The sequence below is a fragment of the Ambystoma mexicanum genome, chromosome 1p (genome assembly GCF_040938575.1).
Source record: "Ambystoma mexicanum isolate Mex_15411 chromosome 1p, UKY_AmexF1_1, whole genome shotgun sequence".
Lineage (NCBI taxonomy): Eukaryota > Metazoa > Chordata > Amphibia > Caudata > Ambystomatidae > Ambystoma > Ambystoma mexicanum.
Genome location: NC_090921.1, coordinates 992,554,892 through 992,582,644, shown reverse-complemented (window position 1 = coordinate 992,582,644; position 27,753 = coordinate 992,554,892). Strand labels below are relative to the sequence as shown.

The 27,753-nt window shown below is 47.2% G+C and overlaps 1 protein-coding gene across 7 annotated transcripts in view; it reads left to right on the top strand.

Annotated features, from left to right (window-relative positions):
- The window catches only part of CNOT1 (CCR4-NOT transcription complex subunit 1), a 2,171,110-nt gene that overhangs the window by 1,178,195 nt on the left and 965,162 nt on the right, over positions 1–27,753 (top strand). For all 7 annotated transcript variants that reach the window (XM_069654650.1, XM_069654658.1, XM_069654642.1 and 4 more), the window contains one exon: positions 3,505–3,645. In XM_069654650.1, the coding sequence (XP_069510751.1) occupies positions 3,505–3,645 (141 nt within the window). The remainder of the gene's footprint in view (positions 1–3,504; positions 3,646–27,753) is intronic.

The following is a 27,753-nucleotide window of genomic DNA, read 5'->3' as shown; positions in this document are numbered from 1 at the left end:
TCAGGGCCTCTCCTGAGGGGGCCTTGCACTCCTGCAAATGGCTGCCAGACGCTGTTCACCAGCTAGGCTTTTCCCTCAACAGGCGGAAGTCGCAGCTAACTCACGCCCAGGATCTCGTGTGTTTGGAGTGGGCTAGGACATGGCAGTGCAGTAAGTGTTCCCCACGCCCGAGAGGCTCTTCTCTCTCCACAAAGCAATAGGACACTTTCTGGCCAATTCAACCACCTGTTCATGGTGGTTCCAGCAGCTTTTAGGACTGATTGCATTGAGCGTGCTCACAGCTTCAACTGGCAGCCAATTGCAACCAGGAGACTGGTCTCAGTTGGACAGAACTCAAATTCCCCCGCTCCTCCTGAATCTTTGCTGGTGGCTGACGGACAGCTATGTGGCAATGGAAGCCCCCTTTACCCAGACAGATACCATTCTGGTTGACGGATTCCTCGCTTTCATGCTGGGGGCGACTCTGGAGGGTTACGCCATTCATCACGCATGGTCCAGGGCGGCGGCCCTTCTGCATATCGATCTGCTCAAACACAGGCGGTGGTTCTGGCGCACAAGGCTTTCCTGCCTCTGCTCCGGGGCACAAGGCTCTCCTGCCTCTGCTCCGGGGCACAAGGCTCTCCTGCCTCATCAGAGGCACAGCGGTTCTGTTCGGGTCTGACAACTCCACAACCATGTTTTACCTGAACAAGCTGGGTGGCGCTCGTTCCCACCTCCTGTGCATAAAGGCAGTGGCGATCTGGGAATGGGCCCTTAAGGAAGGAATTTGGATTTCCTCTAGTCATTTTCCGGGGGACCGCAATGCGGAAGTGGAACAACTCCGCCACTTCAGGCTCAACACCTGCGAGTGGGAGTTGCAAATCGCCTCCTCCTTGCCCCTTTTCCAGAGATGGGGTTTTCTAGATCTGGTCTTAATTACATCTCCTCTGAATTCCAAGTGCCCCCGGTTTGCCTCTTGGGTGGGCTGGGGTGCGCGTTACAGCTCTGCTGGCACTTGTGCAGATGTTATGCATTTCCTCCTTTACAGTTGCTCCAGCGGTCCTTCTGCAAGTTCTGGTGTCGGTGGGCTGCAGTCTCATCCTGATTGCCCCGCACTAGCTGTGGAGGGCATGGTTCTTGGATCTGCTGCAGTTGCGTTCCCAGGGACCGGTCCATCTTCTGATCCCCAACAGGGACTTCCTGATGCAGCAGGGTAGGGCGGTGTTGCACCCCGATCCGGCCAGGCTGGCCCTAGCGGTCTGGTTCCTGACCAGCGGAGACTTCGCCATGCTCAGTTCTTGGATAACTGGGACATTCATGAGGCCTTCTATGTGTGCTCAGTACAAGAGTAAGTGGACAAGGTTTTGCCACTATGCTCGCAACAAGTGGCTTGATTCTCTAACCTGCTCACTGGTCGGCGTGATGGCATTTTCCGCACATCTGGATCATTCTGGCGTTCAGGTACATACCTACCGCACTTATCTGGCGACCATTGGGGCCTTTAAGAATTCCTGTGAGCAGGTTTTTCAGCGGCCAACTTGGTAATTAAGGCCCACCTTAAGGTGTTCCTCCGGTACACAGGCCTCGCCCTGTTTGGGACCTTAATGTGGTTCATGCGACCTTGCAGCGCAAAGCCTTTGAGCCGAACGGTTTTGGTAGGCATCAGGCTGGTTACACTGAAGACTGCATTGCTGGTGGCGCTAAGGGTCAGCGAGCTGCAGGCTTCGTCATCATGTAAGCCCTTCACCACGTTTCTTAACGACTAGGTCATCTTGCGCACACATCCAAATTTCTTTCCCAAGGTGGTCACGCCATTCCATTTGAATCAGGAGATCTGGCTGCCGTTCTAATGCCACAAGGCTGTTGCATTCTTTGAATCTGAAGAGTCCTAAAGTTCTGTGCGTCTCGGACAAAATCTCTCGGGAAGTCTGAGGCATTGTTCATGTGTGGGGTCACGTCTCCCGACACCTAGACTTCCAAAGCTTCTATCGTTCCTTGGATCGTTAAGGCCTTTTCGGAACCTAAACGGCCATGGGCAAACCAGTTCCTGGGAGGGGGGGCGGGGTATTCATACCCTTGCAGTCAGAGCTAAGGCCACGGCTGACGCGTTTCATAGACATGCTTCCTGGGAAGACATCAGCAGGGTGGCTACTTGGGCCACTCCGTTGGCTTTCTGTAAGCACTATTCCCAGGATACCAGCTCCAAGGAAGATGCAGAGCTCGGCCATGTGGTTCTGAAGAACCTTTTTGCGTCATCTTCGATATGAGACAGATTGTCACAGCTGCACCCTATGGTCTTGTTCGGTGGAATCGCCCAAAAGGATGGCAGAAAGGGGACGGGAAGTATGAGTAATTAGCTACTTACTGTAGTTGCTAGAGTACTCATAGTCCTTAGTCCCCTTTACTCCATGTGTCCCACCCAGCTTGTTTGCCAGGGGCTAAAGTATTCAGTATTGCCAGGTATTAAAGCGTCCGATTTGTTAAAAGGGGACTGAGGTGAGCCGCCGGAGGGCAGGGCCTGGGGGGGGCGTTCCCGTGCCCTGGGCCCCATCCTCCACATGCTGGATTAAATTTAAAGGAGAAGCTCAATTTTGTTGCTGCCAAAGTTTCCGGTACAGTCCCCATGTTGGGGGACACACCACAAGGATGGAGGATAGGGGACTAAGGACTAGGGGTAATCTAGTCACTATTTTGTCTATTAGACATTTGTTTGGCACCTATACAAGTGTTTGCAGGTGCCACAATACCAGTTGGGGGGAGGGGCGGCATAGGAAGATAGAACAAAAATGGTTATATTGCCTTGTGACAAACCTACCATGCAAGTGCAAGACAAGATGGTAAATCCAGGTTGGGGGGCGGGGGTTGGAAGTAGAGGGAGAAGTGCAGCAATGGGCTAGCCAAAGGGAGGGGTGTGGGCAAGTTTTGGGGGGGCCAAGGGGACAAGTGCCAGGCAGGGTAGAGGGGGATAAGGGAATAAGAGTGCTGTGGACAGGTGGACCCAGGTTAGGGCTAGTCTGGGGAAAGGGAGCACAAGGGCAAGTGCTGGCAACAGATGCTGGTGGGACTGGTAGGGGGAAGGGACCAGGCCCAAGTTGCAGAGGGAGAATTAGCAAGGGAGGGGGGAGAGGGAAAGGAATAGTAAAGTCTTGGAAGTTTATCAATGCTATAGCTTAATCTTATACCAATTCAGAGCTGAAGCTTTCAGTTTATATTTTAATGACAAAAATCTTGGTGTTTGTACAAATGTGAGCATTTTCCCTAAATGTACCTTCAATCAGCTGTTATCATACACGTTGGGTAGATGTTCTTACTCCTAAAGTATCCAACTTGGGAAGTCCATTTTGAAATGGAGTGCTATGCATTCCAAGGGCATGTGAACATTTGAAATGCCTTTTCCATGGGTGCTTTGGAGTTTGTTGTACTTTCAACCGTACTTGTTGCTTTGCGAAAGATGGGTTCATTTAATGGCCTTTGGAAACTACTGTTCCATGCGTTTCTTGCAGCTTTTGTTTTTTGTCTCTCTAGCCATCTATAAATACAACCAACATAGATACACTGCTTGTTGCAACTGATCAGACAGAGCGTATTATGGAGCCACCTGAAAACGTGCAAGAGAAGATTGCCTTCATCTTCAACAACCTCTCCCAGTCCAACATGACGCAGAAGGTGAGTGGCTGTTGGATATTTTTATTTTGTGCTGTGGTGACCTGGAATGAGAAGCCTGACTAAGTGAAGGCATGTTTGTTTCTTCAAACATTTATTTAACCTACCATGCAATCCTATCTAGCCCTAAAACTAGAGTTGGTTTCCCTACGTCAACTAAACTAAAATGTTGGCTGGTTGGTAAGTCTGTTTCAAAAGAAAAGTTATCGTCCTAGTCCACACTAGTATTCTATCCCTGTCGCTCAAACACAAATCACTAAGCTAACGAAAGAGTTCTTATCCCAACCCAGGAGAATGACTCCCTTCACCTGGGTAGGTGTTCAGATTTCCCCAAAGTTCCAAAAATATCATGCGACTAGGACAATGGCTCTCTCCTCCTAGTCTTCACCCATTTTTCGACAGGCTTTCCTTGAGTTAATTTAATTTTAGAGTCTACATCAATTCTTTAAGTTCTCCCCACGGATATTGTATTAACTCCAGTTAAACACTGTCATTCAACTTGTCCCCATTGGATCGAGGCAGATACTCCAGAGCTCCCCTTGACTCTTCACCGCTTTAACAATATTCTTCACACTGCCCCCACCGAGATGAGGAAGTGGCTCCCCAAGTCCTTCTTGACTCTTCCATACCAGTTTTATGGAACTGGCCAGGGAGTTACCTCACAAAATCTACTTCTCTTTTCTTTTTGTTTCACTTTCTCGTGTTGGCCTGGAGGGTTCCAGGAATTGTTACTGTTCTTTTACCGTCTCCCAGGGAACTCTTCACTGGTTTCGCAGGGGTTACAAGTTTGTTCTTGCTCATTCTCTTGCTCTTCTTAGGCCCATTTGTCTTCATGGTCCTTTCCTGTTGGCAGTCTGGTCTCAAGTTTCAGACCAGATGGTCCGCCCGTTGCAGGTCACACAGGCACCACAATTCATCGTAATTCACATGCAATCGCCTATACGGCTCCGCAGTAGGCTAGTTTTGCCGGTCTCCCACTTATTTCTTGGACTCCATGGTCCACCCACCACTTGTCACGCCACTGCCACACTGACTCATCTGCAAGGTTGTCGCCACTCGGCCGACACATGAGCCGCTCTCCTCGCGCCCCTTGGTCCCTTATCGGCCCTGTTTCCAACTTGTAGGCTTTTTGGTGGCCTCCTAGCTCGCTGACATCTCCTTCTGGATGTTGCGGTTCTTGTCCTCCTTTACTGTTTAGCTTAAGTAGCTGGAACTGCCCTAACGTAATGTCTGATAACAGCTTGTCAAACACTCTTCATGCTTGTCTGTAGCACTTTTGGATTCTTCTTCATCTCAGTACCTATCATAGTGAGATAATCTGACACGTTACAGAACCATAGTCTCAGACTTTATTATATGTAAGGAAGGGTTGGGCGTTGGAATTGTGGGGTTGGGAGATAAAGGGGCTGTGTCCCAGGCTCAAGTCCTTGTCTCCAGAAAGGAGATTCCCTCCACTTGAGGTCCTCCCCCATGTTCCCACCCCAAGGTGCACTATCATTAGCAGCCTTGCCTCCTTAGCCTCGGCTCCCCTCTGGGTAGAAGTGGCTCCATCTGGAGTATAGTCGGTGTCCCAAGACTACTTTCTTTTGTACAAGATAATAAAATGAATCTGTAATATGCGTTTTGCTTTGAGCATGCTACATATTTTCATGAGCTGATTTGTTGCTTGAGTGTGTGTGTTTATTAAGATGTGTGTGCTCTATTTGAAGTTGAAACATTGTGCCAATCTCCTGGTTCCAAATAGCCTTTTGCTTCGCACCTATGTCTTCCCTTGTATTTGCCATTATTTTATGCAAGTCCCTCTCTTAATGTTTCATTATTCTTTCGGACGCCTTGATTAACAACTGGCGGATTGATCAGTTGCCCTGCAAAGTATGGCTCATAGGACGCAATGTGAACTCTGAAGTTAGTACTGACCTCCTGGTGCTCCATAATTCCTACAATCCATGTTTTTAGACACGTGCTACCCCCATCTCATTTAGTAGGCTCTGAATGCTCTTTTCTTATGTAATACCCGAGAATATTGATAAGTAGTTGCCTGGGACTTGAGGGTGAGGGGTTAATGGTTGAGATAATTCGTTCTTAGTTTGTTGATAAGCTGGTTTTTCCTTGGTTGGCTTTTTACTGTAGTGAAAAATTACTGACAGTAGGTAGAAGCGTGTCCCCATAGAGGCTGGAGGGGAGTATCTGTTTACCAGTAACTTAATTTCTCTGGACAGAAAAAAGGAACAAACTGTTTTTCAGGTAACCAGTGATGCAAACAATGTTGCTGACGTGGAGTCCCCTTGAGATTTCTTCTGATTCACCCCTCTCCTAGCGAGGAATGGGGAAATTCCAAAACATTGGTTAACTGTCATTCTGTAGATGAGATATGATTGAAGACCCTATAGTGGGTCTAGCTAATGTTCTTTAATGAGGTGTGAGGCACCAAGGAAGGATTCAAATTGCATTGATGAGTAGCTGATTAGTAGGATGTGATGTAACAAATGTTATATTGTCAATACTGATAACCGGAATCCCCAGGTTCCCACCCCCCACCCATTCCCATGGTGCTGTGGGTGAATTCAAAATGTCTTTGTCCAGCGGAGAAGTCTCTCAATCATATCACTAAATTTTACAGCTGTGCATCGCATTACAACATTACCTATTGTGGGCATTGTCAGCGAACCAACAGGCTATCCAGTACATTTTTTCATGTTAGGCAAACTCCACTTCACGTAATATATTTGGCGCGAAATTCAGACCATTATCAATGGAAGTATGGTCTCCATGGAGGGCGGTAGTCAATTTGTCCATTCTCTGTATATTTTGGTATTGGAAACAGTTTCCCTTTTTAATTCATATACTTTTTAACATTGCGCACCACACCTTGTACTGATCTGTTTCCCCATTACAAAGGGCAAAAGACCAGGTAAATGAGTCTGAAGGCTTTACTTCCTTCAAAAAAGTCAGAGCCAGTTTACAAACCTCAAAAGTATTGTAGGTTCATAGAAACTATGTAGGGAAAGTTGCAAAAAGAGAAATCTTTCCCAACAGCTGGTTTTAGGTTTGGGTATCTTTGGACAGAGGATCCGTGCTCCGGTGATTGTTCCGTATGTCTTCAGACAGGATGGCCCAGGCATCGCTGCTCAGCCACAGCAGTACCACAAATGGACCTTTGTGGCACCACAGACTGGCAGCAGTGAAGATTAACCCGCTCTTGGTGGCATGTGTCACTAGTGCAGACCACTCCATGTAGGCCCTCTTCTTGCTAGAGAGCAACAGCTACTGGAGGAATTGTCTTGGGCTGCAAGCCGAACTGCAGATTTCCAAGTTGCACAGTAACCTTGACCTCCTGGCAATAGGGACGCAACCTTTGTAAGTCTGAACTACAGCCAGACTTATCTCAAGAGGGGCCAATCTGAGCAGTAGGGTTGAAACAGAGTTTCACAGTGAGTTATTCAAATAAACACTTAAACTCAAGGTTTCTTGATTAAACAATTATTAATTTATTCAACAGTCAGTTATATAAGTCTTCTGCAGAAGGGAGAAAAACATGTAACAATTATAATATACTTCACAACACACTTAGTTTCTGTAATCACATGATACCCATTGGGGACGGCACACACACTTCCTATACCCTCAGGTGACTTAAAAAGCGAGGACACGGTGGACATTGATTTATCACTGGTACATTTAGAACAATACTGAGTTTGTTGTAAAGGTTAGATTGGGGAATAAAACAAGGGTTAACTAATTCATAAACTTGTAAGTACTTTTTGAACCCTCCAATGCAAAGTAAGTGTAACCCTTTCCTGGGGGAAAGGTAAAGGCACAGAGTCTGAGGTAAGAAGTCTCTCGGGGAGCCAGGACAGGCAAGGTTAGCAGAGCTGAAGATCTTTTAAGCAGTTAAGTAAAACATTTTGCACAATGTTTTTAAAAACGTTTATAGAAATAAAATCACTTGACGAGCCACAAGCTCAGAGGCTTGCGAGGGGTAAGGCTGCAAGCAACTCTGCAAGGGCAACCAAGACAGGTCTCAACTGAGAACAAGTAAGTCTACACCACAAGAGGTAAGTCCTTTTAACTTCACAGTACCTTGGGTTAGAAGAAATGGTTCCAGCTGGCTTCTGTTCTTTTGTGGCTCTGCAGATCCTCTTGTTCTGGGCACTTTGCAGTTTCAGCTCCTCGCGTCTACTGCAAATAGCAACACTGCGGTTCTCGGATACCACTTCAGACTTTCCTCACATCTGGGGTCCAGCACTCTGTTGAGGAGGCTCATGCTTAGTCAGTCCTGCTTCAGGGAAGTCCGGAGGATCTTCCTGGCGCTCGGGTCCGACTTAAAAGCAATCCACTTGGTTTGGTGTTCTTCTCCCTGGCACTTTGGTTCCAGCAGCAGCTGAAGTACAGCCAACTCCGAGAGACTGTGCAAACAAGTTCATTTTGGGGTTGATTGGTCCCACCAACCCAAGTGGAGAAGTTTTCCTTGCAGGGCTTCTCTAGTCTATCAGAAATTTGGAGCTTCAGCACTGCAGCAGGGCTTCACCGGGCAAACCAACGGTCCAGGAGGGTTCAGCAAGCTTCTCTCCTTTAATGCAACTTTCTCCCATTCCTTCGCAGCCTAGCGGTCACTCACACATCAGGGTGGCTGTCCTGCCAGGACAGCCAGCCAGCCAATCACCTTTTGGGTGCATTCCTGTAACCAAGGAGACTAAGCACAGGGAGTTTCGGGAACCTCCCTCGCTTGCTGCCCTGCCAGATACGCTGGAGCCAGAGGGGGGGCTTCACCAGTGAATCCTGCCAAAGACAAAACTAACAAAGGGAACAAACCTGGTTTGGCGCGCAGAATGGATCTCAAGAAGGACCTTTCCAACAAGAAATGGCGATCTTTTTAAAAAACAATTTTTTCATGTTTTTTTTAAATAAAAATTTGTTGAAAAAATGGGCACCTATGGGTGCAATACTGCAGCAGAGAATTCGAACTCCGTAAAGAAAATGCACAATGGTGGAAGAATAAACCACTGCCACCAGCCATTAATTGTAGAGAGGGTAACATAAAAATGTTACATGGGAAGGTAGACGAAGGGGATGCTAAGTAATTCCTCCAGCACTCTATGTAAGATAGTGTGTGCTGGGTCTACAAAGAGAAAAAGGAGTGAAGTCAATTTCACTTTACTGCTCTTGGAAACAGTAGTTCATCCAAGAGAAGGTATTTAAACCTTTGAGAAATCCAAAGGACTTCTCTGTGACACTTGCACTGAGGTGTTGTGTGTCACAATGCAAAAGTCCAGCTAAAGAGATGGGGGTCTCTAAGGTAGAAGGGAATTAACACAGAGCTGAGATTTCTCCTTAACAGACTAGCAGTCCTAACTTTCTGTAACGCTCACCTGATTCCCGTAGAGGCGCCGGTCTTGACTGGGCGTATACCGTATCTTCAAAGGTGATGTGTAACACACGGCTGGCTCTTTGGGCTGGACCTCTGTGCACTGTATGTCTGACTCGAAGGGTAAGATGTCTGCAGATAGAAAATATGGGATTAAGGAACTGGGTTATTGAATGTCTCTCTTCTTCCCTTTCTCTTCTCCTGTAGAACCCCAAAGGTTAACGCTCTCACCTTAGGTAAGTGAACGCCGTGCTCTCCATCTGCCTCGGGGCAAGGTGCTGTAACCAGTTTCTTCACTGGATAAGAGGAGCAGGCCTCTTGACTTCAGAGGACTGCTGTCCGTCGTTTACTGCACGAACGGTAAGTTTCGAGTAATTCTAATGTCTTTAAAGTCTTTAGTAATGATGTTTCTTGTTTTGCAGGGTTCCGGCGATGGCGGATGACGGGCAGAAGTGAGTTGAAGATGGAGCCCGTGTGATGAATAGAAGCGCCTGGAAGCACGTAAGTAAGCACTTGTTGCCTGCTTCACGATGCGCTCTAACTGTCTTTTTATTTTGCAGGTACAAGTTCGGAGCGGCTGCAGGGTGCCGGAATACCCACTGGGTTAGATGTGGAAAGGAGTAATGGCACGTGAGTATTAAAGTTCCCCAATGTCTTTAAACGCACCTTGTTTTGTCTTTCAGATGCGGGATGCAGCGCCGAAGGCCTCCGGAGCGTGCAAAGAGTTGGTAAGCTTTTGTCTTTCAGATGCCGGAATGCAGTGCGAGGCGTTGGTGACAGCCGATGGACCAGGTAAGTGAAGAGCTGTCACTGAAGACCGTAATGCTAACCTGTTCTTTCTTGTCTTTATAGGTGTTGCTGAAGACTGGATTCAGGATGGTAAGCCTTTTTTCTTAGGCCCAGGATCAGATGCAGAAGACACGATGAGCGTTCTGCTGCAGAGGATGTAGAATAACGCAAAGCAAGATTCATCCATCGGGTGTGGTTTAAATAGCCTCCTGTAGTGCTTAGGTGTCTCCTTCCACAGCCACGCCTAGGTAAGAAAAGAGTTCCTGCTTTCCAGAAGAGTTCCAGTGTTCTGAATCTAGGGAGTGGCTCCTGCCCCACCCAACAGGAAAAGTAGTTCCAAACAGAAGAGGATCAGAGGCTCAACTGGCAGGCAAGTAAGCAGCATGGTCTGCTGCAGGTAAGTCCACCCAAGCATTATGAGCCCGGCGCTTCCAGCGCTGGGACTGGGCATATTTATGAGCCTGGTGCCACTGGCGCCAGGACTGGGTCCAAAAGGTCCCAATTGGGACTGGTTGGCACTCGGAACCTGGGTTATGGATCTGCTTCCAAGGGAGTTGGGAAAACCCTGACCTTTTGGAAGCAGAGATCATGACACTTTCCCCTTCCATCCCCGGGGTAGTTAATAAAATCCCAGAGACCATTTATCATGAAAAAAAGATTACAACTAATCACTCTACTCTTCTGGTCAATCTGGTTGAGAAATGTTCCTCATTGTTGCCTCGGTAATTTTACCCATGATACCTACAATTAGAAGTCCAACATTTAGGTGTCCACCACAGCTCATCAATTAGTATAACCCACACATTTGTGCCACTGCATATGGCTTACCACGGATGACCTCACTCAGCAAGGGGGTCTCCAGAGTCGTGGGGAATCGTATATGGAAATCTTCTCATGGAGGATTCAAAAAATAGAGGGCTTTTTTTTATCTCTGTAGTGCAGTCTCTCACCTGCAGGAACACTAGGGAAATGGTTACTATCCGACCACTGAACGCTTTAAAAGTGTAAACTGAGCACAATTATACTTAGTTTCGAATTCAACCATGTTTTTTTCTGATGGTTTATTCTCCTTCTGAATAGTGGAAAACAAAGTTCGAGGCCCCAGTGTTTGCAGGAGCTCCTAGTACTATATACACAGGGAACTCGTGTAATCCTACATTGTTCGCCTGTCCCTTATTAAACATCAACCGGGACCCTGACCACAATGTACGTTGCGGTTCCCATCTGCCATGTACGTGCCATGATCATTTTGAATGTTTTAACAGCATGCCCATTTGCGGGATTCCCCGGTCACTTACCTGTGTGGTTCTCTCTAGTCTGCGTCCGTTCTCACTGTGGGCGTCCTGTCTAACACCCAAGAGGGACCAGTGTAATCCCCATTATTCATGGACGTAGAAAGAGAACTGCAAACCTAGTCCAGGAATGGCCCACGTTTTTTCTGTTTAGCCACACAGCTTTTCCTTTTCGTTAGTCCCTCTTATTTATCATTTCACACTGAGTCATTTACCTGCTTCTGCACTTATGCAGATACGAATCTAAATATCAAACTAAAAATTAAATCTACTTAAGGACACTGCATGCAATGCGAGTACTTATAGGCAACGTAGTCCCGGACTATCCATGCACCGTGCTGGATTACAGCATGTCTCCCTCGCAGGGGAATTGGTAATGCGAACATGCTTGACACACTCGCGAAGAACCCTGACTATTAATGAGCTCTCTGGGCACACACAAGGCCCTATTATCCACTCAAAGAAGGGGTTATGCATATATTTTACATACTCAGCATCTAGCGCAAAGGCTTATGGGCAATGTAGTCTCGCAACCATCGCGCCCTGTGCCAGATATCGTCCGTATTCCTCGAGAGGGATTAGATCTGGTAATGAAAATGTCTTGTTATGCTCAATAGTCGTGCATACAATGCGGGGATCCCGAATTGGGTCCCACTATGCCCTATACATTAATAACTCAAAAAAGGCATCAGTGCTATACCAGGGAAGGTTGATGAAAAAACGGCCATTGGTCCATGCATACAGTAGCACCAAGGTTGAAGATAACCCTATATAGCAGGGGTATATGCATAGCACAAGATGAATATGCTGCATGGTCACCCAGTGCTATGCGGATGATACCCAGCTCATTTTCAGGCTACCCTCGGCCTCCTTCTCCTTCGCTCATCTCTGACTGTCTTTCTGCTATCCAGGAATGGTGTGCAGCCAACGAACTCTGCCTTAATGCCAGTAAGACTGAGATTCTACTCATCGCCACTCCCTCCTTCCCTGCAGCTCTCTGGCCGGCCTCTCTTGGCCCTCTTCCTGCTCCTACCTGCAAGGCAAAAAACCTTGGGGTCATCTTCGACTCCATACTCTCCTTCTCTCCTCACATATCCGACGTCTCTAAGAAGTCACACTACAAACTACACCTCCTCAGAGGTATCCTTCCTTTCCTCTCCTTCCCCCAGAAGCTCACTGTCTCTAGAGCCCTGGTTCTCTCGAAGCTGGACTACTGACTACTCTACCTAAATCTGCCCGCCTCTACTCTCCGCCCTTTGCAACTCATCCAGAACAGGACTGCGAGACTTGTCCTTGGCCTCAAGCCCAGGGACCGTATCTCTCCAGGACTGAAATCACTACATTGGCTCCCAGTGACTGCGAGGATCAAGTTCAAAACCCTTTGCATTGTCCACAAGGCCGTCTGGGGCCTTGGGCCAAAATACCTTCAACTCTCTCTTCCTAAATATCTTCCTTCTCGTGCTCTTCGCTCATCCGCCTCGAACTCCCTCAGGGTCAGCCGCTTCTCCAAACGACGAGTTGGGGGCAGATCTCTCTCTGCTGCAGGGGCCTCCCTCTTTAACAGTCTTCCTGCCTCCCTGAAACTTAAGGAGAACCCTCTCCTGTTCCGGAAGCACCTCAAAACCTTCCTCTTTGCCTCCGCGTTCTCTCCCCCTGTCCCCTGCTAAAATTACTGAAACTGCACTGAATCTGCAACTGGGCCACTCACCGTTCTCGGTCCTTGGGCCCAGCCACTCTCCCCTGCACTGCCTCCCTGGCAACCTCTGCACTGCAGGACTGTCTGTATCCCTACAGCCCCCCTTCCCATACTTGTCTGCACTTACCTCCAGCTGACCCTTGTTATTTATCCTGTATGCTATAATCTTGTACTGCACTTTTCCCTCTACCTTCCCCCCCTGCACTTTTCCCTTCCCCTCTACCCTTACACTTGGGCGATCTGAATGACACCTGGCCTAGTAGGATCGTTGTCTGTCTCCCCTTGTCCCCCCCCCCCGCCTCGTTGCACCTTGAAACACTCGAGTATAGGCGCGTTACAAATGCCATATCATATATCATATCACTCGGGGGATACCTGTGCCATGCTTTCACCACGCGCCTACCAGATTGTTCTACTCCAGGGCAATATTTAGCCCATGTTTAACTGTGTCAAGGAAATTGATCCACTTCTGCTTTGTTTTGTGTAGTAGGGCAGCCAAATTTCACCCACTTGCTTGTGGGTTGAAAGTTTGTTAAACCACCTTATGTCTTTGTCGGTATATCCAAATTTCACATAATGATCCACCCGGGGTTTATCAGCTACTCTATTCCTAATGCACGATCTGTGCTCCGATATACGTTGTCTTACTTGTCTGATCGTTTTACCCACGTAAATGAGGTCACACATTCTGAGTCAGTTTGTATGTTGTCTCAGTTGCCATTTGTTGTATCCATGGTCAAACTAGTGTCTTGTTTCGGTATATGGGCAGGCAACACAATTGCCACATTGATGTCCCTAGTTTAGAATAGTCTGGTCCCTAGTGATGTGTCTATAGGTGTGTACCAATTTCTGCCGTAGGTTGCTTTCTTTTATATGCAAACATAGGTTTGTGTAATAAGGTCCCCTATTATTCCACCAAATGCCAGTTCTTATTGACACATTTTTTTTTATGGTGTTGCTTATAGGGTTGAATGTTGTGACACAAATCAACCTCTCGTTCACTGTTTTTCCATGTAGGGTCTGGCAGACCTCTGTGTATTTGCGGCTCTCTTGTAGTTGTCCCTGACCATCTTCTTCGGGTAACCCCTGTCCATAAGCCTGTCCTTGAGTTGGTCTGCATGTAGTTCAAAATCGTGTTTTTCAGAGCAATTCCTCCAAATCAGTAGGAATTGCCCATAATGGTAGGAAATGATTTAGTCCTGCTGGATGGAAACTTGTAAAGTGTAGCAGACTGTTACGGTTTGTAGGTTTTCTGTACAGGGTGGGGTGTAGTCCTTCGGTAGATTAGAAAATTCTTAGATCCAGGAAATCCACTGTAATCGCACTCCACTTGATGGTGAATTTTATGTTATCACACTTGTTCACCCATTCATTACGATATATGAATGTGTTAAGACAGATTTCTGAACTCTGACCTGGTGGACAGATTCAGAAGGCCAGCCCAGTTTCTTGGAACAGGGTAATCTTCTGGACAAGCCAGACCAATCAAGGTAGCATAGCGGCGGTCAAGACTAGCTCTCAGGATGGGTGAGGGTGACCAAGACCTTGATGAGCACACAGTAAAGGACACTTACAAATCACTCCGTCAGGTCTGTGTGTGTATGTATGTGTATATGTGTATATGTGTATATGTATATATATGTATATATATGTATATATATATTTCTGATGCTTGTTAATCTGCTTAGAATCACATGCTGTGCATAGGTCCGACATCCAGTGGTCACTGTGGAGTATTGCATTTAGTTTTTCGTAGTCGAAAAGGGACGTCGACAAGGCGTGTCTGAAATACTATCCCTATAGTGACGTGTGTTGTACCCACAATCCCTCACGCGTCGAGGTCCCTCAGATTGTTTTTTTCCGCCCAGCTACTGGTCGCCTTTACGCGGAGCTCCTCGAGAGACATTGCAGATTCCATCTCCTCGACCTTTGGTCGTTTTTTCCTGTATAAAGATTTAATATATCGATCCCTCCCTCGACGCAGTTGTGAAGCTATCTCCGCTGAGCAAGATCTTCGACGGAGGGGACGAGCGTAGGAGATCCTTCGGCGTTGCCGAACACGTGGCCTGGCCTCGCAGGCCTAATACAGTAGGGAGAGTGGGGTCGTGGGACATCTGATTCTTTTTCTGAGAATGCCTTTCCTTTTCCCCTTCCTTTCCCTTGGGGTAGTTATCACGGTTTATTGCCTCGGCTATGGAGAGGACACCCTTTAGGTTTTGCCCACTTTGTAAGGGCAAGTTTACTTGGAAGGACAAGCATTCACGGTGTAACCGCTGCTTGCCCCTCGATCACAAAGAGGACGGTTGCTCGGCTTGTCGGCTTCTAAAGCCAAAGACTCTAAAAGACCATAGGGGTCAAGAGGTGGGCGGCCTACGCGATGTCGAAGGCCGGGTCTTCACCCGCCGCTGCTACCACCGACAGTGACGAGGAACGTGATAACATGACCTCCGCTACGGAAGTCGTACACCCCTCTAAAGAGCGCTTGCGCTCTTAGTCGTCTGTCCCCGGCCCCGACTGGCTCGGCTCACGCCCTGCTTATGGGGATGAACACCCCGGCGACACTGACACACACGATACAACACATAAACACACAACCCATAGCTCTTCTTTGTCGAAGACGAAGAGAGCATCAGCGCCCAAGGAGACGCAGGTTACACCGGCAGCCTCCTCGGACTGTTCGGGTTCGAAGCCCCTCTCGCAACCGCAGCCGCGACCGGGCTTTCGGCAAATAAGGGCGCCGCCCCCAAATCATCGGCCGACGCGCACCAGCAGAGAGCGCACGCCGCCGTACAACGCTCGACACCCGTAACGTCGAAACCACAGCCCTCCGCTGACAAACGAGTCACAGAGAGCTTGGCGAGGATCGTTGTAGCCGACGCCCAGAAGCGTACGGCGAAAGACACGTTGAGCGCTACGCAAAGGTCGAAAGACACGACGAAAAAGCCCGAAGAAAGACAGGGACTACCCCCTTCAGTCGGGGGTCCCCCAGCACACCGGAAGGCTTTTCGGAAGGCGACAGGACACTTTCCTCGACGTTGTGGGAGAGGTCGAGCCGTTTTCAGCAAGATGAAACTAATTTTCCCCCGCTAGACCGCTCAGGGGTACCCCATGAAACCATGGAAAGGCTCTATCTCTGCATGGAGAGAATGGAGAGGTTTATGAACACCCAGAACCCTCCCACCCCCAAGAGAACAAGAGAAGGGCCTCAGGAGGACCCCAGGGCCAAATACCCGAGGCAGGACACAGCCCTAGACTTCCATAACGTGTATGACCTCACTGGTGAGGAACAATACTTGGAAGAGGAGGATGATTTTCTGGACAATGAGGAGGGACAGAACCAAGAGGAAGGTCTGGAAGACAGCCCAGACATGGTAGGAGAAGGCTTCGGAGAAAATCCAGAAGAAGGACCTTCTCATCCCTGGCAATCCCCATCAGTATATTCGGACACTGATGTCCTGAACCTAAATCCTCCTGACAATTCACCCGTTAGAAACACGTCTCCCATTGACGATCAGCCCACATTCAATGCCCTGTTGTGCAGAGCAGCAGCACATTTCGAACTGGACACTGGGGAGATCTCTCCGGAAATAGACTTTGTGGAAAGAGTAATTAAGGAGAAACCCCCAGTCAGCCAGACCATTCCCCTCCTCGCTTCAGTGAAGAGAAGAATCATCCCTTCGCTATCCACACCCGCACTAATCAGAGGAGTTAATACAAGGATTGAAAAACTTTTCACTCCTTCACCCTCAGACCCGCTGTACATCAGGGGACATTCCATTCCGGATTCCCTTCTAGTAACTAATACAAGTTAGAGGGCAGGGGTGCCGCTGTCCACCAGTGAGGCACCACCTGACAAGGAGGGCAAGAGGTTATATGCCCTTGCTAAAAGAGTCACATCCTCGGCTGCCTTTTCGGCAAGAATTGCGAACAACAATTCTTTGCTAGCTAGCTACGCGGACGCGCAGTGGGCCAAACTGCGCAAGGACGCCGAAGAAGCGCCGGAACCACTACGTACACGCCTATCAACTATTGGCGAAGGAACCCAGGTCAACCAGAGTATTGTAAAGAACTCTCTGGATGCTGCTGAGACAGCGGGACGTTCCCTGGTTCAGGGAATACTCCTAAAACGCCATGTATGGCTGCGCAACTCGGGGTTCAAAACGGAGACACAGGCGTCTTTAATAAATAAACCTGTTGAAGACTCAAACCTCTTCGGGAAAGCGGTGGATAAGGCTCTGGAAATGGCTAAAAAAGAGTACGATACTATCAAAACTCTTGACCAGATCTCTAAGCCCACTACCAGACGCGGCTATGGCAACAACCGCTTTTTTCGTGGCCAACGCCAACAGCAGAATCAGCTGCAACAGTACCCTGCCACCAGTTACCAGACCAATAGTGGGCAGTACAGCCAAAGAGGCCAGCGCAGGGGCAAAGGGAGAGGTCGGGGGTCCACCCCCAGAGGCTCCCAAGCCCCCAACAACACCAAGTGACGCGAAGATTCGCGTCCCCTCCCATGCAACACCGGTCGGGGGCCGGATAACATCCTTTCTTCCAGCATGGGAGGGAATAACGTCAGACCGCTGGGTACTTTCCACCGTAGCCCACGGATACTGCATCGAATTCAACAGTTCCCCAACATACAGACCCCCGAGGGGACGACGCATGACACCGGAACACCTTGCCATCCTTCTCCAAGAAGTACAACTGCTGGAAAAAGGAGCCATAGAGGTCGTGCCTCTATCTCAGGTAACGGAAGGTATTTATTCAGTGTACTTCCTTGTACCCAAAAAAGATCTAACCATGCGCCCTGTATTAGATCTGCGCCCAGCGAACAAGTTTATCAAACCCCAGAAGTTTCGTATGGTGACCTTACAGGAAGTTATCCCACTGCTATCACAGGGAGATTACATGACAACATTGGACATGAGAGATGCATACTTTCATATTTTAATGTTGCCAGCGCACAGAAGATACCTCAGGTTCATGATAGAGGGCAAACACTACCAGTTCAGAGTGCTACCCTTCGGCATAGCATCAGCAACAAGGGTATTCACGAAGGTACTGGCAGTGCCAGCGGCCCACCTGCGCAGGTTGTCCATCCCAGTTTACCCTTACCTCAACGACTGGCTCATAACAGGGAATTCTTACGAAACATGCTTCTCCAATACCCAAAAGACTGTAGACCTTTTGTTCCAGTTGGGCTTCTCCATCAACGAAAAGAAGTCCAGCCTAGACCCCAGCCAAATCAAACAATTCCTAGGGGCTCTAATTCAAACAAAGGACGGCCTCGTCTTCCCCTCCCACGAGAGGGTCCAAAACATGCTGTTTCAGATCCCTCAATATGTGACCGGTCGACAGGTGACGGTACGCAAAGCAATGCGCTTGCTAGGCATGATGGCGTCGTGTATTTATTTGGTACCTCGCGCGCCTGCGCATGCGCCCTATGCAAGAGTGGCTCAACAGCCAGTGGTGTCAGGCCAGCGGATTATGGGACGATCCAGTGGTGTTCTCGCAGGCCTTGGTTCTTTCGCTACGATGGTGGACAAAGGAAAACCTGGAAAAAGGGAAACCCTTTGCCTCACCCGTGGCAGAAGCTCTCTAACCACAGACGCATCCCTAACAGGATGGGGGGGCTCTTCTATCCCATCAGACTGCTCACGGAGTGTGGACTCCGAACGTAGCATCCAAACACATAAATCTACTAGAGCTACTAGCTGTGTTCAAGGCGCTAAAAGCCTTCCAGGAACACCTACAAGGCAAGACTGTGTTGGTCCTTACAGACAGCACCACAGCCATGTACTACATCAACAAGCAGGGGGGCACCCACTCTCCAGGACTGTGCAAACTGGCCCAAAATATATGGAAGTGGGCTCTCAAACAGAACATGTTCCTACTGTCAGAACATGTACCAGGGGAACTCAATCTGCTGGCAGACAAACTCAGCAGAGATTTCCTCCTGCCCGAAGAGTACGAATGGCGACTGCACGAAGACATCGTCTTCGACGTCTTCACAAAATGGGGATTCCCAGAAATAGACCTATTCGCAACCCTGGAGAACTCACAATGCCTAAGTTACGCCTCCAGGTACCCCCAGAACCAATCCAAGGGGAGAACGGTCTGTCGATGCAATGGTCAGGGAAATTTGTTTACGCTTTTCCCCCGACTCCCCTTCTCAACAAGTTGGTGCACAAGATGCACCAGGAACAAGTAACCATGATACTGGTGGCCCCAATGTGGGCCCGACAGCCATGGTTCGCTCACTTGATGGAGATGTCTCTATCTCCCCCAGTGAACCTCCCCTGCCCGTACAACATGCTGTCACAAGACAAGGGCAGGACTCTGCATCCATGCCCCCAGAACATGAGCTTAGCAGCTTGGCTCCTGAGATCATAGAATTCGGACATCTACTGCTTCCGCAGAGATGTATGGACATTCTCAGGGAAGCCAGAAAACTTAACACTCGCCACTGCTACTCTAGCAAGTGGAAGAGATTTGTCATCTGGTGCAGAGGGAAAGGCATCAACCCAATTGACTGCTCTCCCACACATATTGTTCTATACCTGACCCACTTATTGGATTCAGGTCTAGTGTTCAATTCCATTAAAGTCCACCTAGCGGCACTTTCTGCATACACCACTTCCCAACTCAAGGTGTCGTGGTGGAAGATCCCCGTTATAAAGGCCTTCATGGAGGGAATAAAGAGAATACACCCCCCGATAGCTGACCCAGCTCCCGGATGGGACCTTAACGTGGTACTTACCAGACTCATGGGCTCACCTTTCGAACCCATGCACAAAGCATCTCTTAAAGACCTCTCTTAAGACTGCTTTTTTAATAGCTATCACCTCCATCAGGAGGGTAAGTGAACTACAGGCTCTTTCTGTTCTAGACCCCTTCGTTACAGTTCACAAAGATAAGGTGGTTCTACGCACGCACCCAAGGTTTGCTCCGAATTTCATATCGAAATTCCACATAAACCAGTCTATAGAACTGCCAACGTTCTTTCAAAAGCCTTCCAACTTGGGAGAAAAAACTCTGCACACACTAGATGTGCGCAGAGCGGTCATGTTCTACATGGAAAGAACCAGATCACTGAGGAAGACTAATCAGTTCTTCGTCTCGGTGGCAGCAGGAAGAGAAGGGGATGCAGTTTCAAAGTCCACTATTTCTAGATGGATTGTCCAATGCATCACTCTCTGCTATACTCTTGCTAAGAGAGAACTGCCCTTTAAGCCTAGAGCACACTCTACTCGAGGCACGGGGGCGTCCATAGCATTCATTGCAAATGTTCCCCTTGAGTCCATCTGCAAAGCGGCTACCTGGAGTTCTGTGCACACCTTTACAAAACACTACTGTCTAGATGCACACTCGAGATCTGACTCCCAGGTGGGTCAGGCAGTATTAAGACATCTTTTCTCTACTGTTCCTTCTCATAACCCACCGCCAACTCCGGGTACTGCTCGCTAGTCTATGCACAGCATGTGATTCTAAGCAGATCAACAAGCATCAGAAGACAATGCATTACTTACCGTAAAAGCATTTCTGATGATTGTATCTGCTTAGATTCACATGCGCCCACCCCTCCTTCCCGCTCGGATGGAAGGAACATAGACTTCCTTTTATATCTCTCTTTTCTGTACTCACTCACGTCGAGAAGGCTCCCTCAGGGCAGAAAAATACAAACAGAGGGACCTCGACGCGTGAGGGATTGTGGGTACAACACACGTCACTATAGGGATAGTATTTCAGACACGCCTTGTCGACGTCCCTTTTCGACTACGAAAAACAAAATGCAATACTCCGCAGTGACCACTGGATGTCGGACCTATGCACAGCATGTGAATCTAAGCAGATACAATCATCAGAAATGCTTTTACGTTAAGTAATGCATTGTCATATATACAAATCCATGTATTTCGAGGCCTTTGAGATTCAACACACAAATAAAATCACAGCAATACTTCTAAGCCAACACAATCCTATCAATACACATATATACAAGACCAAAGGGGCCTAAAGTTTTAGTGCACGAAATGGGTCCACAATCTAAAAAGGGGAGGAAGCAGGTAGTGCAAAGAGTCTTTAGACAGTTCTGCATGAAACATGATCCTAACTGAAAGGCAGTCCAATCCCTAAGATGAGGGCAGCCTAGTGCTCAAATGTACATGTGATGCTGGCGCACGCTGTAGTCCAGATGGGCGAAACAAGGTCTTTTGTAGGGGCTGTAGCAGCTCAGAAAGGTGGGTGAGGTGATGCAGAATAAGTTCCCACTATTCGTGGAGAGTCTCCCCAACAGGTCAGAGCAGGTTCCAAGACTTGGGAATAGTTCGATAGTTCACACTAGCAGTGGAAAGGAGAGGGGCCCTCAGGGTTAGGGTTTCAATTACTCACTGGCGCACACCGGACCAAACCTCGGCAGTCTTGTCCACTTCGGTTGCAGGTTCAAATGCGTCAGTATCCCGGCTCTGCGGCTTTCAGCAACGAAGATACAGCGTTGATTACCTATCGAGACAGTGGTGATTTCTCCGCTCCTGGTGGATGGATCAGGCCAGTTCCGCTGTAGCAGGCTTCAGGGTACAGAGGAGCACAGCTGCAATGAGTTTGCAAAGTTTGTCTGGTTGACGCAGTAACCACGTGCAATCTGGTTCGGGCTCTCTCCTTACTCCAGACCTGGCAACGCCAAGTGTCCAAAATACGGTGCAAGTGCCGTGAACACAGAGCTTGCGATGTACCATGTTTCAAGGGCCTCCTCGAAATGGCGGCGGTTAGAGAGCAAAGGTCCTGCGCAAGCTGGTCAGCCCACTGGTTGGCCCAGGAACACTTCCGAGAAGGCTTACTTGGAGGGTTTGTTGAAGGTGCCGCGAATAGATGGTCCCACTATTCTAATGGGTCAAAGCGTCTTCGCAAACCTTCTAAAACGACCAGATGCCGAGTGGTCCAGCGGGACGACAGCGGGCTTAGGGTGCTAAACCTTCCAGCGGTTCCTCGACTTGGCTTCTTTGTATTAGGACAGTTCTGAAGTCCAACTAAAACCATTCAACTGAGGCAGTACAAGACTCTTAGTATAAGTCTGTACCACTGGAGTTCATGGTAGCATAGACAGAGCAGCCAGGCTTATCTTAGGAGGGAGAGAGGGCTGTAGAATCAGTACAAGTGAAATTGTAATACAAATGATCCAAAGAAACACAAACTTCGTATTGTAAAAATAAAGGATTTATATAATTGCAAGTACGCCCAAATAATTCTTGGGGCAAATAAGTACCATCACAGATCTTATGAACACATCGTAGAAAAATGACACTATGCGTGAAGGTACCACAGGGTGGCAAACCTCTACCTCAAGGTAAGTAAAACCTATACACTTTTTAAAGGAGGGAGCATCATCAACTTAAAAGCAGGTATAAACCTCAGCTATGTTTGTGTCTGTCTAAAACAGATTGAGGAATGCAAACCACAGCGTTACACTTTATGAATGACTCAGTTGTCCTAGGTAGGTAAAACCTAGTGCAGACGTATTCTGGACAGGCTAACAGCAAGTCAGTGGAAGCAAGACTGAGTTGGGAAAATGTTACACCTATTCTCTGAAAGAAACCGTAAAGCCAGCAGCATTACTTTTATCAGAGGCCCAGCTAACTTAGAGGTCAGTAAAATAACCTTAGGTCTACTTTCTATTATGTGGGATATATTTACCCACTCAGCTGTACTTCCTTTCATAACCAAGCTGCAATTTAGCAGAAGCAGCAAAATGGCTGTGCTGGCTCATTGGGGCACCATTGCGTCAAAACTGTGCTTTGCAGCGACAAAAGATGGCTGCACCATCTTGCCAAACACAAAATGGGCGAGTTGGACAGGGAGCACACAGAGAAAGGTGCCAGTGTGTTGCTTACATGTACAAAATGAGTGAAAAAGCAGCGCTGCTTTGCTGCAAGCCCAAAGTTCCCAATGAAAAAGGGAATATTTCACATTGAAAAGGATTCTGCTCTGACGCTATTGTCATCTGTTTTTCATCAAACTACTTTTATTAATAAGGCCTTGCCATGCCCTTCCATATACACATTGTGCTTCAGCAGAAGAAAGCATGATCCCTGAATGTCGGGCTCTGTCAGCCAAATCTGTGAAAATCAACAAAAGCTTTACTTCAGTTACACGGAAAAGCGCTCCACTTTTGCTACAAAATGTCAAAAACACTGCTTTAAAATACATTCTAGCTCTCTGCGCACATGTCCATCTCAAGAAACCTTGGCCCTGTACAGACTGTTTACAAGAAGCGAACTATGGCTACAAAACAATCTGGAAGGGCAGATGGAAGAGAAAAACCGAATTTGCAAGGAAAATGCCAGCCGGCTTTACGCATGGAAAAATGGGCTTTTGCAAACCAGAAAAATAAATGCCTGTTTTAAAAGTACCATGTTGAACAAAAATGTCTGTGCCTAGCAATGTAAAGGGGTCTATTGCTGGGAAACATATAGGGGAGGTTTTATCCAACAGGTTCGTTTTGATCCAGGACAAAAGAAAATAAAAGGAATTAAACTGCATTGGATGAATTTTGCAAGCACCAGAACAACTTTTTCCCTGCTGGCTAAGCTAAGGGTTGCCCCAAAAGGAACCACCATAAACTTTCAGGGCACTTGGCTGACAATTACTAGGTTGGGAAACTTTGACTGACCAAGACAAAGAAAGTTCACGTACTCATCAGACTTCAGTATGGGCTGAGGCCTTCTACAATAGAAATTCTGGGACAGGAGGATATGGAAAAAGAATATCGCACCTCCCTATGACTTCTACAAGAAGCTTCAAAGAAAAACTCAAGGACAACCCTGGGCAAGGCATCACCATGTTTGGAGGACAATGCTGACCATTTGGCTTAAACAGCTATTTTATTAAACTTTTCAGACTTTTATCTTTGTAATTGGACTTTGCAGCAATGGAAAAAATTAACAGCTTTAATGTAATTTCCTTAAACCTTGTAGCTTTCACTGCCACATTGGGAATAGAAATGGCAGAGAATTGGGTATTCCACGGCAAGCATACCTGATGCCACTGCGAATTTGAATGCTGACCTGCCTAATGATCCATACACATGTACAGAGTTAGAATTTTAGGCTGACTATTTCACCCTAAAAAGGACAAAAAATTATTAGAAGAGCGAAACAATGTCTTACAGACTGCAGAGTTGGACTTGCATGTGCTTCATAAAATATGTAACCTGTTTATGTAATTTGTTAAAATGTTATCACTACAAATGTGCAATTTATGGCAAAACTGGATTTTAGCTAAAGTAACTGGGAGGGTCTGGACATTGTAAAACTCACATCATAAATCTGACAGCATGCCCTTGAAACCCAACCAAATGAGAGGAAGGCGTCCACCATTACTCCGGACTAATCCAGTTTTTAGAGGCGTGCTCAGCTAAGCCTGCCCCACCGTATAGTTCTATGATGTCACCATGATTTGTATAAAGGGTGTCTGACAGGACTCTACAGAGAACCTTTCCTGAATTCCTGCGCCTGCGTTCCTGATGTTCTACATTCATCTTGCCAGATTCCAGATCCCCCTGCAAAAGCCAAAGTATAGCTAATTCCAGATTCCATTGAAGGCCAACGCATTGCTGACCATCCCAGCAAGGCCTCAATCCAGAGACCCCAGACCTAAAAATCCCAATAACCAAACAGAAGCTGTGGTGTTCTTTTGGGAAGGCTCCTGAAACCAGACTGACTTTTTGGCCCACTATCTGCTTACCAGCCCCATCCCTGTTTCTCATCCTATGGCTAAATTCCCCTCACCTAGTGAGTCCCCCAGCAGCTTTGCTGGATTTCTGGAGTTTATTTTTTCCACTTGGTAAGAGAGTGAGCCTTTTTTCCACTCTTACATGTGTTTTGCCATGTGTATTTTTACTGTTTGTGTGATCTTGGGCTCTGGAGCACACCACTCCATGAGACCCACCTTTTTGTGTTACACAGCACCTTCAGTGCAGTGACACAGGGTTGTCTTTGAGACTTCCCACTGACTCCATTTTTTTCTGGGGCTTACTACTGTCCCCCAGAAACGGGTAAAGTATCATTTACTTTATCCTTTTTGTCTGTGCCTCTCTGAGCTTTGTTTTGCTCTTTTAACATTTAGACTTGGCTGGTGGCAGTGGTATCTACCCTAAATTTTCTACCATGATTATACTATATAAACGTGGTATTGTTCCAGGCTATTATATTAGCCTCGAACATAAACCCGCTTGACCAAAAACTTACTTTTTGTTCCGGTCGGGTTTATTCGCCATTTCTTTTTGTTAATGTCCTTCTGGTGTTTTACTTTGCACGGCAAACCAGGTTTGCTTCTTTGTTCACCGTCTTTTGGTGGGCTTCTGCAAAGAAGCCTTCCTCTTGGCGCCTGGGTGTCTAGGTGGGCTGTATGTGAGGGTGCGGTGTAGTCACCCCCTGTACAGGATATCCTAGGAAACACAAGTTGCACTTTGCCATGATTGGCTGAGGTGGTTGTGTGGGCCGGACAACCCCCCTGCTGCATGATTGACAGCCAGGCTGAGTGAATGGGGGATTTTCGCATAAAAGGCAGGACTCTTGGGCTGGAAGTCAGCCGCCACTGGAACTACAAGGAACCGAAGAGCAGTGGAGAAGAAGACGGCTGCTGCAACTACCGAGTCACGGTGAAACTCTGCTGCAGTCCTGAGCTATCTACCCTTCAACGACCAGAGAAGATCCAGTCCGGAGTCGTCTTCCCTTGAGCCTGGTGGGGTCAACCAGCTCATCTTCCACAGCCAGAGGATCCTCTTTGTGGCCAAAATCGCTGAACACTGCTGTAGTGGTCCGGATAGCCATCTGAAGAGCCTCTCCTGTTTTAAAGGAGCACACCTTTTTTTCACTGTTGCTGCTGCTGGCCTCATCCCTCGGTAGTGCAGCTCACTCCAGACACCGTCCTTCTTGTCCCCACGACTGAAGCTCCGGGAACTGTGAGTCTGCGGGAAACTACCTGGAAAAACTGCCGTGGCACCAGCTTCTTCAAAGAATAGAGGTACTGTGTCCAGCTTCGAGGAACTAGGGTGTACCCTTTTCTCCTCACCCAAGCCTTGCCCTTGTTTTCCTTCCCTCTTATAACTTTTGCTTCCCCTGTTGACAATATCCTTGTACTCCTGGCAACATTGAATCTTGAACTGTCTGTGTGATCCTCGACAACAGGAACCCGGTTCCATTTGACATTGGCGCAGGCCTATCTTCCTATCAGCAGGTGTTCTGATTCGGTCTGCCTTGACAAAAGTATTGCCTATGATTTTTGCCCTCAACTCTCTTTTGCTAACTTGGGTGCTAAGTGTTTTTACCCTGGTTTACATTTCTTTCCGCTGATACGCATATCTTTAGTAAGACCGAACTGTCATTACTATCAAAAAGTGATTGCATATGTATTCCCAGTAACGTCTTTTGTTTCACAACACTGGTCCGTCAAATCATAAGGTACTTACCTTGAGTTGTTCTGCACAAAGTGAATTGGTTGTGTGTAGTGTATTTTATGTGTGGTTTTAATTTAATAGAAGTGAAGTGTTTTGCGAACTGATGGTTTAAAAATAAATGTTCTTTTACTTTTTAACCAAAAACCTTGAGTCAGTGTTTGCTTGAGTCACAGTAATTGTTGTCCTTGGTGTAATCTCTACTACTGCTCATTTGGTCTTGAGAGAAGTCTGGCCTCTCCGCTACTGCTACCACTTTAACATTGTAGTACAGGCTTGTACCAAAGGTGAACTTGTATTGCCACTTGTAGTCTTAATTGTGTGTAGTGGTCCCTAAGGGCACTGTACAGGATTCTGTATAACAATCCCGCTGAGGCGTCTCTGCTGTGACCAGACGTTTGCCCAGCTGTCTCTTGCCAGGAGAGTCTGCCATCCAGTGACCCGAGCCCTGGAGTCCAGAACCCGGTTGACTCTGCCTAATCCCAAATTTAAGAGCAGACTGTGAGTATCCACATCCCATCACACATAGTCCACCCCATCTTGATTTTTGTCTTTGTTCCACTCTAAGTAACCCTATGCATATCCTGATAACTTGTCAACTGTCAGAATTCTCTGTGAATCTTGTCCTTGATCCCCAAGCGTTAGCGCAACTTTTCTCAAATTCGGTCTTGCATAGATCATAAGTCATTAGCAATATTTTGATTAAATTACTGTTCCCTAAAGAAAAGGGGTACACTGTGTGAAGGGTTACAACTGCAGCATAACTTTTATATTCACGGGGGCGTTCCTCTTTTCTTAGCCATTAAATCTAGTTTAAGGAAAATTTGCCTTTCATTTTTAAAACCGATTTTCTTTCACTGCTGTTTTCCTAAAAACAAACCTCATTCTACCTTCAAAATCTCTCAATTCACCACTAAATAGCTCTTTCACTTCCATATTTTCCCTGTGCTGCGCATCCATCACCTTGCCCAAAAACCGCATTCCAATTCCTTGTTTTTCACCTGTTTTTTTGCAGAAAGTTTTTACATTTAAAACTGCAAACTAGAAAAAATGCAACTTTTCCATGTGTGAATTCGGCTGCACTGGGTTTTCCATTTCAATCTTCTTGTGAACTGAATGCTTTTGTGATACTTTGCATGGTGGTTGCTAGTGATATAACATCCCTGATAATGTGATAAAACATATGCATATCTTTAAACACACACATCATTTTATCAAAATAAGTGTCATTTTAGGCCTTTCGGAAAATCCGTTTTCCCCCTCTTATTTTGTGATGGATATTGATTGTTTGCTGTCTTATCCCTGACTACCTACCTGCTTCTTTCTATCCACACAGAATTTGAATATTTGTGGGTTGAAGGAAAATTGCAGGGGAAAACCTTAACTTGGATGCTATCCATCCTAATTCAAAAAGTGCTCCTTTTCAATTGTGCTTTAGATATGATCATGTAAAAGGTTGACCAAGAGTAGTTCAGTAGTTTTTATTGTAATTATCACCCCATTGATGATTGCTGGCCAA